At 39.5% G+C, this 13466-nt stretch overlaps 1 protein-coding gene across 2 annotated transcripts in view; it reads right to left on the bottom strand.

The window, feature by feature from the left end:
- KSR2 (kinase suppressor of ras 2) overlaps positions 1-13466 on the bottom strand; it is a 600040-nt gene that overhangs the window by 26574 nt on the left and 560000 nt on the right. For both annotated transcript variants that reach the window (XM_074296724.1, XM_074296733.1), the window contains exons 15-16: positions 13110-13206; positions 5356-5489 (exon numbers count right to left, since the gene is read on the bottom strand). In XM_074296724.1, coding sequence (XP_074152825.1) covers positions 5356-5489; positions 13110-13206 — 231 coding nt within the window. The remainder of the gene's footprint in view (positions 1-5355; positions 5490-13109; positions 13207-13466) is intronic.

Here is a 13466-nt window from a genome sequence, read left to right as displayed (position 1 = left end):
ATACCACACAGGCTTTAAGTACCAGAAATAGGAATTAAACTCAAGTGATGTATTCCGGATTTCAAAATTACTATCTGTGTAACTCTGGGCAAATATTGCACATCTCTGTGGCTCTGTTTCGCTGTCTGTAAAATGAAGGGGTTGGATTATATCATCAATCAGACCATTTCTAGCTCAAGAGTTTTGATCCTATACATGGGATTCTTAGTTCCTCTATAGTTTGATGATCTAAAAAGGAAAAAAAATATGTATATTCTCTGTAACCCTGCCCAAGAAAGACCAAAGGGATGCAAGACATCAGTGACTGTCACTTCAGTAAGTGAGTCGTTTCATCCTTTGATGCAAGACACTTGTACTTTGAGCCCAATTTCATCTAAGGAAGCCAGAGAGCTTTTCAACCCTGCCCTGTGAGAGTGGCTAGAAAGAGAAGTGATGAGATGAAACAGTCAGCCTACCTCCCCACATGGGGGAATGCAACTCAGACTAGAGTTCAGGACTAAGAGCGGGAGTTGGGGCAGCTCACTCTCTCCATGTCGGATGGGTCTGTGGAAGAAGAGACATGGAGGAACTGCGAGTCCCTTGGTGCATGAAAAGACCAAAAAGTGCAAGAAAAAAGTCCCTTGCCAGAAGAAAAAACAAAACAAAAAAAGGATCTTACAAAGAAAAAAAGAACAACTTATTTCTCGTTTTATCTGGTTCCTTATAGCCCCTGAAGCCATCACTCAATTTCAGATTATGGCGGGAGGAGGACTATAAGAATAAAGAAGATACCTGGGGATGAAGATGATGGTTAAGTTCAGTGGTTTGGGGGAGTGGAGCCCTCTCAATAGCCAATCTTAGAGCTGTTGGAGGTAGCTTCCCAGGGATCAGAAATAAGGTCTTAAAGGAGATGCCTCCATTAAGCCTTCATGTTCCCAAGTGAGGAGACAGATGATGATAAATCACAAATCCAAATCATCGTTATTATGATTATTATTATGATTAATAACACCCTGCTGGGCTAGAGGCAGGCAAAAGATGGCATCTTAAATGGCACTTTTTGTAATGGTGGCAAAGCAGCTGTGTAAGAATCCCTCTCTCTCATAATCCCTCCCCTTGCCACAGCTCAGGGGTTATGCTGGGATTTTTTGGACACAGTAGACTCTGCTCACTTAGAACTTTTTTCCCATAGTCCCTACTATGCCTTATACTCTAGTAATCTTAGCTGCTATCTAGGGACATTTTGGAGCTCTTACCTCTCTGGTTAAGGAAGGGCATAAGAAACTGAGAGGCAGATGAATATGCCGTGAAATTCCTTCAGAAGTCACCTCCTCAAGGAAGCTTTCCCTGATTAATCTCGTGCCTACTTGAATCAAGCCTTCTTCCTGTTGACACTACCGGACCACCCTGTCCCAATGCACATTTCTGAACTAAGATTTTATTCCTGTTCTCTGTACTCACTGAAATTTTAGTGCCTTATAAAATGTTTGTTGAATAGGCAAGTTCAGGGAGGCTTTAGTTCTTTACATATAAAATGAGGGAGATGGATCAGGTCTTTTTAAGCTCTAAATCTATGTCCAAGGTACAATCGTCAGAGGTGATGAGAGAAGGTTTTTATATTTTTAGATGAAGAAACTGAGGAAGAGTCCTCAAAGACAAGCAGCTTTCCCATATAACAATTGGGAAAGAAATACAATAGAAAAGCAATGGATTTGGAGTGAGAGGGTCTGAGTTCAAATCCCAGTTTTATGACTTGAATAAATCTTAATCTCTCTGAACCTCAGTTTCCCCCTATGTAAAAATAAGAAGGTTGGATTGGGCTACCTCTTGGGTTCCTTCTATCACTGAATATATTCTCACTTTTAACTGTGTGATTTTAGGAAAGTCTCAATTTCCTCCCCTGTAAAATCAGGCAGGGGGACTAGCAGGTTCCTAAGGTCCCAACAAACTCAAAATATATAAATGTCAGTGAATTAATGGCAGGAGTGGAATGACATCTGGCATCCTGGCTCTCGGCTCCACTCAAGACTCTATGTTCATTTCAAATTTAAACCAAAAATCTCTATGAAATGGCCCTCTGGACCCAATTTGGTCCCTGTGCTGGCACTGTCTGGATCAAATAGACCTGAACCCCAAACTGAAGCCCGGAATAGAATGGCGACAAGACAAATACCACTGGGACACATCCGTCAGACTGCACCTGAGGTCAGCCAGAACTGGCGTCAGAGCTGGAAACTGGGTCTCCAGGCAGGTGCTTTGTCCACTGAGCCATGGTACCTCTGATGGAACCATACTAATCACCGAAATTGATGGAGTGACATAGAACAAATCATAGCAGTCAATGATCCCAGTAAAATTTGGTGAGATGGGCACAAGGGGACCAGGGGAAGAAAGAAGGTGCCAATTGCCGGTGACTAGGCAAATTAAGCTCTCCTAAGTCATCAGGCTTGGCTATAAAACCTTTTCATCTGGAGGAACCAATCTGCTAGAGCCCAGGATCCTATACAGTGCCTCAGAGCTGGGTCCAGTAGTGAATATAGCGAAAATCCTCTAAGCTCATCTGACATTTTCACATCTCCCTTTAACTGTCTCCTGGGCCATTCTTATACCTTCAGCCTTGCACAGGACAGCAACCTGTCCTAATGGATAGAGTGCAGGTCTGGAGTCACGAAGTATTGAGTCAAAACCAGCTTTCGACTCTTGCTTGTTTAGAGAGGCAGCATTTTATAGTGGACACAGAACTGGATTTGAGGTCAAGGTTCATGGCCAATTTTGACGAGTAGAGGGAGTTTCTTTTTGGGAGGACCGTACCCCTGAAACTATAGGTTTGACAAAAGGGAAAAATATGACTATATGTGTGTACTGTGCATATACATGCAAATGTGCCTCCATAATTATAATGTATATATACATAAACGTCTATGCATCATATATATATGTGTGTGTGTGTGTGTGTGTGTGTGTGTGTGTGTGTGTGTGTGTATGTATGTATACACACAAAAATGTTATCTGCCTGGATGTAATATAATTCTTTGTCATACAATGGAAACGCTTTAATGTTGTTCAACCCTACGCTTTGTACATAAGAAGTAACCAGGTAGTGCAGTGGGTAGAGCACTTGACCTAGAATCAAAACTCAAGTTTGAATCCAGCCTTAGACACTTATAAGCTGTGTGGATCTGGAAAGTATTTAACCTCTATCTTGCCTCTCAGAGTTGCTACGAGGATTGAATGAAAAACTATGGGTTAAGTACTATATAAATCCTAATTATGACTATTTTAGGGGCCAATAAATATGTTTACTTATTTTTATTTCCTCCAAGCTTCTTGAAAGTGGGGACTATTTTATATAGGCCTCAGGGCCTAGCAGAAAACTTGGCACGTAGAAGGTACTCCATCAATTCTTGCTGATTGACCCCAGTTCTGAGATGTTATGCTTCTAATCACTGTCCAGTATTTGCGACAGGGATTCAAGTGGGGACCATCCATGCACCCTGATAGTGTCTATATTTTCACAAGTGACTTGAACAACAAAATTTCTCCAAGACCCAAATAAATGCATTTTTCATGATGGATGTGGGACTGGGTTGAGGGGAAGAGTAATGACCTCTGTAGGAGGCTACAGAGTTACAGCTGGAAGGAACTTTGGTTGTCCGACCCCATCATTTTACATAGAAGAAAATGCAGACCCAAAGAGGTAAAATGTTAGGTCAGCAAAGTAGGCAGGGCAGCCCCTGAAACCATATTACTCAGCAAGCCAACTCAGTAGCTGTTTCTCCCAAATAGACAGATCCTGACCCTCTGAATATGTTTTGCATTCTCATGAAATCCCTGAGGAATAGTTCTTTTTTTTTATTTTTAATGAAGCCCCCTCCCCTTTCCCACCTTCCCTCTGTGTCTGGCAAATGGACTAGAGATAGGGCAAGCTATGATTATGCTGATGCTAGGAATAGATGGGGAGTACACGGACAACTAATTAGCCCCAAAGCTAACCATATGCTTTTTCCTCCTCTCTTTTGACAGCACACTATAGATGAGGGGGCCCAGGATTATGAATCTGTAGCTTTCCCACTGCTCTTAGCTAGCTGTGTGACCTTGGGTAAAGTGCTTTCCATATCCTCTCCTTGTTAAACAATGGAACCTGGATCAGAAAATTCGGAAATTTGGTAGCCTCTGAGATGTTTTCCTAACTCTTAGGAAGCACAATTTCCCTCACCATTCCCCTATGTCACAAGCCCAGCCTCTCCCTTTGCCTTTGTTGACAGTATCAATGGAAGAGCTTCCCTGATGCTACTGGGAGGGAAAACCCAAGACAAGCATTGTGGACTTGCCATGGAGCACAACAAGATGCCTCATTGTTTCCTTAGCCCAAGGCTAGTAGAGACCTGACCCCAGTGTTCACTGAGTGGGATAATAAGTAAGGGAAGACCAGAGTCCCCATAGTCCACTGGAGCAGTAGGAAGCCACCTTTTGTTCCAAACAGCAAGGATAAGCCCGAGTCCCCTCTGCCCATTGAAGAAGAGGTCAGATGAGCTCACGAGCATATTGGCATCTAGCCAATGTTCTTGAGTCTAAAATAAAGAATAGAGTGGTGAATTCTGGGAACCTCCTATTGTTGATCACATATCTGAAGCTGTAGCTATATTTGACACAGTGTGTCTTGAATTTGTAAGATAGAGTTTGAACAACCAGAATGGATCAGGCAGCCTCTGTCCTCAATGAAGGGGGCTGGCATGTGTTTGCCATAAAATGAGAAGAGAGGGACCAGCCCACCTCTAAACCCACGGAGTTCCCATACTGGTGAAATCTGGAGCCCTTTTTTTTTTTTTGTCTCAACCAAATTTATCGACAAACTTTCCCTTTTATAAACTGTATAGCCTTTCATTTTTCCTCATCTGTTTTCTCATCTGTAAAATGTAAATATTCAAATATTAAATAAATATTTAAAATATTTAAAATAAAATTAAATATTAAATAAAATTAAATAATTAAAATGTCAAAATAAAAAATATAAAATGTAAATTTTAAAAATTTGTAAAATGTAATATTGAGACCTATCTTCCAAGGATGGCATGAGACACAAATGAGACAATCTAGGTAATGCACTTTATAGATTTTAAAGAGCTATAAAAATGTTTGCTATTATTATATTATCATTATTCTTATTGTTATTATGATTTCTATTATCTTTGTTCTCTTGCCTTAGTCCTCTTTTAGCCAATCATTTATTAGAGACCTGGATGCTTAAGCAGGAGCTCAGCAAAATTGGAACACAACAAAACTAAGGGACTCACATAGGGGAAGGGCTAGAGACGTTGGCCTTGGGAGGACTCAGCTTGCCAGCCACAGACATGATAACCCCATCCAAACACTCACCTGCCCGCCTGCAGCACACCTGATATGCTGAAGAGCCCGAAGTCTGTGATCACCACTTTCCCGTTGTCATAGAAGACGTTCTTGGACTTGAGGTCTTTGTGCAGGATTCCTTTGGCGTGGAGATACCCCATACCCTGGAGGAGGCAAGGAAATGGAAAATTCAGACTCACCTGACTCTGCTAATTACTATCTGGGTGAAAATAAACAAGTTACTTCACTCCCTTGGGCCTCTATTTTCTCATCTGTCAAATGGAGCGGGTCTTTCCCAGTTCCTTCCATCGCTTCCCTCCACTTTCCCTCTCAGACTCTTCTTATATCTCCCTCATTCTACTCTGCATCTGCCACCTTGCTGGGTTTCAACTCCAAGAAACAGCATGTCCCTTCCAGGTCAAGCTCATCACTTCCAACTTCATCAGCCTGCTGTTAACTCAAGCCTTGACTGACACCATCTCTTCCAGTATTCTCTCCTCTCTGATTGGAGGCCTGAAGGGCAGAGTACCAAAATCCTCCCAATGCCTTCCACTATAGAGGGCAGAAACAGGACTTTTCAGCTCACTCCATTTTGTATCTGCTTCTCTGCTCATGGAACAATACGTCCTCTTGCCAGGTACCCTCTGGTCTCTCTCCACCCTTTTTCTGTGGTCTTTTGCATGTTGTTTTCCCCTCCTATTTTTTTTTTTCTTTTTGGCTTTCTTTTCTTAATTATATTCTTCTTGCACAGAGTAGGCATAATAAATGTTGAATGGATTAAATTAGTTGCTTGCAAGTTGTGTACTTTCATTAGTCTGTAAGCAACTTGAGGGTAAAGGATGGGCTTTCTTTTTATTAATTGTACCCCCAAGGCACAAAATAGGCCTTAATAAATGTTGATTGGATTGGCGTGCAAACAAAATTGTCAAAAAGATTATCTTATAGGGCAGCTAGGTGGCACAGTGGATAGAGCACCAGCCCTGAAATCAGGAGGACCTTAGTTCAAATCTGGTCTCAGGCACTTAACGCTTCCTAGCCGTGTGACCCTGAACAAGTCATTTAACCCCAATTCCCCTGGGGGAGTGAGGGGGAATTTTATTTTATGGAGAACTCACACAGGACAACTGTTCACAAGGTGGTCAGAAAAGGTGATACAAGAACACACTCAAGGCATCACTTAAGAACTTTAGAATTGATTGCATGACATGGGAGACACTGGCCCAGGATTGCCCAGCATGGCACACCCTCATCAGAGAAGGGGCTGTGCTCTGTGAGCAAAGCAGAATTGGATTAGCTCAGAAGAAATGCAAGTTAGAGAAGGCATCTTAATGCTCATAGGGACTATTTGTGTCCGACCTGGGGCAGAGCATCCTGAGCTCATTTTGGTCTGATCCACAGTAGGTCATACTACCTTGACTATAATATAGTGATGCCATTTTGATTCTCTTTGAGAATGAAGAACAACAATCAACCAACGATTGGAATGACTTAGTTACTTGCAAGTTGCCTTCTCTTTTAGAATGTAAGATTCTGAAAGGCAGGGACTATGCTTTTCCCCCCTTTCTTTGCATCCCAAAGGCTTAGCAGTTTGCCTGGCACACAGTTAGTGCTTACTAAGTTGACTTGACAAGGAAATAGGCTTACCGAGCACCAAGTTCTCCTCTAGCTCTATGCCTATGATCTCTGATCTAACCTTGAGGAACAGTATTTGAGCTTTTAAAAAGTATCCTAAGCTTTAGACGCTTCTCATGAAGGAAAGGATTATATGATGCTCCCAAATGAGTTCTCCTGGGCCTATGACGAGCTTGCCCATTTCTCTCTCCAGAGTAACTGCTGTCAGAGAAAAATGGTGACAGAGCAAAAGTTTCATTCTCCAGTACTTTCCCCTTCCCCTTCCCTCCATTTCCAGTGATGCCCCTCCCACCCCTTCCACTCAGCTTGTTTTTGATAAGCTGGAGAGTGACCATTGCTCTCCAATGACTGAAATGCCATTTTTTTAATCTCATTTATGATTGGAATCCGTAAAACATTTCCCAAGATCTTGCTGATATCATTTGACAATAAATAAGAATGGAGTGTAAAAGGAGGTGAGGACACAGGGAAGAATAAAGCAAAGACTGTGTGTGTGTATATATGTGGGAGAAGGAGGTAGGGGAGCCAGGGGGAGATTCAAAACCAGGAACTGATCTAGAACTTGAGGAAAACAAATATACCTACAGGGTTGGAAAACTGGGGTATTAGTGGGTTGGGAAACTGTGGGGAAGGGTTCAAGAAAGCAGTTGTGGTTTGGAGGTTTGTTATACGCATTTTTAGTTGTGATCACGTCCATGGCCATGCATTTCACAAATTCATAGTACAGGATTCTCTCATAGTAGAGCCAAGAAGACTGGTCTCTGACCATCCTTGCTGGTGATCCTGGGAAAATTATCTCCCTTAGTACAGTAAACAATTCTCTAAAGACAATTTTGCAGAAGAGTAGCTCAGTCCTGGTAGAGGGAGTTATCTCACCTGAGAGTTCCTTATACTAAGGGAATTCTAAGTCTTATCCTAATCTCTGTAGAATTTGAGAACCTTGGAAATCAATGAGTCAAACCCTTTCATTTTACAGGTGAGGAAACTGAGGCTCAAGAAATGATTTATGCCATCAATTAATGGCAGAATCAGGAATATCAGGGAACAATGCCATGCCCACTGATTTTGGAATCAGAGGAACTGGTTCTAATCTTGATTGCATCACTTACTACTTGTGTAAGATAGAGCAAATCTTTAAAACTCTTTGAACACCAATTTCTTCCTCTAGAAGATGAGGGGGTTGGACTAGATGACCTTCAGGTCCCTTCTGACCCTAGATCTATATATATGCTCTCTGAATCTGTTTGCTTCTCTATAGCATGCTGGACTAAATGACCCTTAAGTTTCTTTTCAGTTCACCATCTCTAATCCTGTTACTCTATCTGAGCCTCAGTCTTCTCAGTTAAAAGAGAAGATTGGAAATGGATTCAGAGGTCCATTTCAGCTTGAAGTCAAAGACCCTATGAGTCTTCTACAGTTGTGATGAATTCTGCAATAAAGGAGCAGAGACTGAGTGGTAGACTGGCCTTTTCTTTCCAAGGCTAACAAAGGTGGTTCATCATATTCCAGTCCATTAAATGAAAATGGCTGAAAATAAACAATTAGCTCACGGTGGGAACATTTGGAAGGGAGGGGGATCGTGTCTGAAGACAATCTATCTAGTCATTAACCAAAGTGCTCTTGAGAAAAATGAAAGTCAGTGGGTTGGAAAAAGATTTATGATAGAGAAATATGCCCTGGAACCATCTTAATTTTTCCTAGAAATGGAGAAATATTTTTCTTTTGTTAAAGTGGTCATTTTTGATTATGAGCCAAGATACTGATGGTTGAATTCAGCATCACTCAGAGCAGATGAGGAATCAAGCAGCGAATAGTTCTTGGGTGTTGCCAAGTCATAGAGATATTTTTTAAAAGATGGAAGGAATTTTGGAGGTTATATAGTCCTCTCTCTCTCTCTCTCTCTCTCTCTCTCTCTCTCTCTCTCTCTCTCTCTCTCTCTCTTTTTTTTTTTAACAGATGAGGAAACTGAGACCCAGAGATGAAAGTAATTGTATCACAACGTAGCCACCTATACAGGAGTCATTTAAACTCAAGGCCTGTGCTTTCAAAGCTCATCTTCTTTCCATTGTACCCCCTTACCTCTATAGAAGCTGTGGCATGACATAGTGAATGGAACACAGGATTTGTATTTAGAAAGGGTATGAATTTTGTCTGTGACATTTACCTCCTGTGTGACCCTGGCCAAGCCAGTTAAATTCTGAGACTTTAAGTCTTTAAAACTTTAAGAGACAATGGATAAAAAATCCTTGCTAAATTTACAAAGGTGAACATCACCCAAAGGATGATGGAAAAGTACAGGTTCCAAGATGTTGCAAATGAGGAATTATGAAGGAAAAAGCAGAAAAAATACAACATCAAAGAAAGGAATGGGGTAAAATGGGGTAAAAGAGACACAGTGAAGACAAAAGATATCCTAGGTGCTCTCCATCCAAGAGAAAGTAAGGAAGGGTCACAGTAACTTGGGTGCATCCCATTGTGGTGGATTTAGTAGAGAGCATGGATAGGGATCTTTGAGGATGGATAGCTATGTTTGGGTCATGGTATTCTTCATTGGAGGGAATAATGACACTGATGAAATAAGAGATCTGATGGAGGATACAGGTATTTGAGGATAAATGTCAGTTACTATTAAAACTGGAAGGGATCTTGAATGGTAACTTCAGTGTCTCATCTCCTTGTTGTACTTTACTTTATCAATGCCAGACTGATGATAATGTAATCTATTTCAGAAGACTTAAATTCAGAAGATTTCTATGAAGGAAGTGCTCCTCAGTTAGCCTTTCTAATCTCTAATCTACCTAAGAAAGTCCTTCCTTATGCTTAATTTTCATCCCTCTTGCTGCAGAATGTAATGCAGGCTTCCAATGAAATTCAGCAGAGTTAATGGAGATAAATGGCTCCTCTTGCTCTTTTGGATAGTTTTGTGATTTATCCCAAAATAGAACTGCTCCCTTGGAATTTAGTAGATTTCCCATTGCTAGAGGTATTGAAACAGAGACTGAAGGTCTACTTCTTGGGATTCTATAGACGGGGGAATTCTTACATTGTTATAGTTGAACAACATGGTCTCTGGGAAGCTTTTAACTTTAAGAGACTGGTATTCTATGTGTGATATTAGCAAGGCTGTCATGTAGAAATGGAATGAGACTTTTTCTTCCTAGAGAGTGGAACTAAGAAGGATACGTAGACGTTGAAGAAGGGAAATCTTAGCCATTGGACTTATCCAATAACTGCCTGGAGTTACTGGGATCTTTCTCATTAAAGGTCTTCGAACAAAGGCTGAATGACCATTTGTTGGAGGGTATCATAAAGGGAATTCATACATAGGTTGAACTAGATTTCTTCTGAAAGTGTTTCCAGTACTGAGCTTCAGTGATTCTATAAGAGTTCAACAAAGGAAAGATAGGAACTTTGCTTTTGTGAAAAAGAAAAGAACTTTCTGAAATCTCCGTCCTCCCACTCCTAAAGGAGTAAGGAAAACATAATTAAAATTAGCTAAAAAGGAATTCACCTAAAACATTAAGCACTATTACAAAACATCTTTTCACTGATGTTTTTCAAAGATGAGCAAAAACGGATGGCTTAGGACTTACAAACATTTTCATGAAAAAAAAAAACAGAACTTCATAGAAACATTGAAGTTCAAACATAGGAATTATGAGAAACATAAAAAGCTAAACATGAATAAGCTGCCATAAAGGACTAAAAAAGGGGAAACCACTTATGTTCATTTTAATATAGAGTTGATACATATATCCCCTCTGAGTCCTATTATCATCTGGGCTTATGTTGTTCAGTTATTTCATTCATATATGATGCTTTGGGACCCCATTTTGGGTTATCTTGGCAAAAATACTAGAGTCGTTCACCATTTCCTTCTCCAAATCATTTTAATGATGAAGAAACTGAAGTAAATAGGATTAATTGACTTGTCCAGAGTCTTATAGCTAATAAGTTGTCTGAGGTCAGATTTAAACTCAAGATGAGTCTTCTTGACTCCAGGCTTGACATTCAATCCACTATAGCACCCCCTAGCTGCCCACCAGGAACCATACAGGAAGTCTAATTAGAAGACTTAGGGGTGATTCTATTATTTCTTGATTATCTTAAGAATAAAAAGAGAGGGGAAGAGGAATAAAGGAAGAGATAGAAAAAGAAGGGAAGAGCAAGGACAAAGAAAAGAGAAGTTAGGAAAAATTTCACATTATTAGGAAGTGCAAGTAGACATCTATGCAAATAAGTAAGGGTGCAGCTGACATTTGAACTTCACTCTCGTCTGAACTGGTCAGACAAAGGATGGAAGAAATATACACAAAATTGGATAGAAAAATGCATTTCACTCACCCGTGAAATAGGAAAGAAAAAGAAGGGAGAAGAGAGTAATGGCAAGATTAATTCTAAACAAAACAAGGTTCTACAGAAACAAAACAAAGTAAAAAATCAAACAAGCATTTTTTAAGGCATCAAAAAATAGAAATCTGAGGGAGTACTCATAAACAGGGGAGTGGCTGAATAAGTTATTGTGTATAAATATGATTGAATATGATTGTGTAGTAAGAAATGATGAAGGGGATGGTTTCAGAGAATCCTAGGAAGACCTATATGAACTGATGCAGAGTGAAATGAACAGAACCAAGAGAATGATCGATACAGTGACAACAATATGGTCAAAAATAAAAATGAAAACTCTGAAAGAATCAGTAATTCTTATCAACATAATGATAAACTACAATTCCAAAGAGCTGAAGGACTTGAGTGTTGACCCAGACAAAAATTTCTATACGTGGCCAGAACAACAACAACAACAACAACAACAAAAGGTGTTCTGCTTGAATATATGTTTACCTTTTGTTTGTCTTTAGTTATCAATTGGGATGGAATAGGATGGGAGGGGGGAGGATTTCAATACTGGAAATAAATATGTAATTTTTAAAATAAACAGGAAAATTTTGATAAATATATAATTTACATAGACAAACATATGAATTTTAGAATAAAGAGGCAAATTTTAACTTAAAAATTAACAAGCAAAATGAATGAATGGCTTGCTCTGCTATTCATTTATGCATGCATATAGAATAGCCTTTCAGGTAAACTAACCCATTAACCAGTCTCTAAATCTCTTCTCAGTACTGCTACTGAACAATGGGAGTAATATACACCAGATTGTTGACTTGTTGTCTTGAAATAAACATCAGAAGAGTTTCATGGGGCCATACTCTTTTCCATATAGTTTCTTTTAGGGCCAGATAATGCTGTTTCTCTTCTTTCTTTGTATGCATCTCTTTCTCTTCTCTCTCATTCTTTTTTGCTTTCATTTTCATTTTCTCAATGACTTCCTTTCTCTCTCTGTTACTTGTTGCTTCTTCCTCAACTTTTCTAATTCTCTTCCTATCTTTCTTTTTCTTTCTCTTCCTTCCCATTATCTCTCTTTTCCCTTTAAGTATTTGTCCTTTTCTTTTTCCCATTATTTCAATGATTTTTCTTTTTCTTTTTCCTTTCTTAACTCTTTGTCCTCTTTCCTTCTACATTTCTCTTTTCCTCCTTTCTATCCTTTTGTTTCCTTTTTAGCTCCCTTTCTCGCTCTTTTTGTTTCTCCTTCCTTTTCTTTCTTCTTACCTTTCTTTTTCCTTTCTGTTTTTCTTTCACTTTCCCTCTTTCCCTTTATCTATCTCTCACTTTCCATTCTCATTCCCTTTGTCTTTCTCTTTCTGTATTTTCTCTTTTTTGCTAGATCTCTCTCTCTCTCTCATTCTCAATCTATGTCTCCTTTTCTCTATTTTCCCTCTTTTTTCTTTGTCTCATTTTTCTGTTTCTAGCCTCATTTATCACTTTCTGTCATTCTTTTAAATTTCACTTCTTTTTGCCTTTCTTTACTCTTTTTTCTTTCTCTTTTGCTATACTTCTCTTTTCTCTCCTTTCTTATTCATTTTTTCTTTTTTACCTTTCTCTGACCTTTCCTTCTTCCCTCCTTCCCTCCCTCCCTCCCTCCCTCCCTTCCTGCCTTTCTGCCTTTCTTCCTTCCCAGAGTTCATATACTTAAACCGATTTTAAATTCTTGGTTAAGATTTGTTCCTCCAATCTCTATTTCTCAGGAAATGCCTGGATTTTGGTGGGGTTGAAAAAGAGAATTGTGTCATAAACTACAATACCTTCACAATCTCTTGTGCAATCTGCCTTGTTTTGTTGACATCCAAGACAATTTTGGCATCTCTCACCACCGAGTATAGAGTTCGTCCTTTACACAGACTAGAAAACAAAAAAAGAGAAGAATTACATGTTTCACAGAGAGGCCACATCAATGAAAAATCATATAAACAATAACTAACACAATGAAAATAACAAAATCATATAAACAGTAACTAATACAATGAAAATAACAAACATACAGGTTTCCATTATAATATTAAGACAACAAATACAGGAACGAATCTCAGTTTGTTCTCCTAGGTGTTTCTGTAAGGAAGGTGCCTGATATTCCTTTGGTAACAAAGTATTCAAGAAAAAGA

The sequence above is a fragment of the Sminthopsis crassicaudata genome, chromosome 1, assembly GCF_048593235.1.
Source record: "Sminthopsis crassicaudata isolate SCR6 chromosome 1, ASM4859323v1, whole genome shotgun sequence".
Classification (NCBI taxonomy): Eukaryota; Metazoa; Chordata; class Mammalia; order Dasyuromorphia; family Dasyuridae; genus Sminthopsis; species Sminthopsis crassicaudata.
Note: the sequence above shows the minus strand (reverse complement) of the source record. Positions and strands in the feature narration are given on the sequence as shown.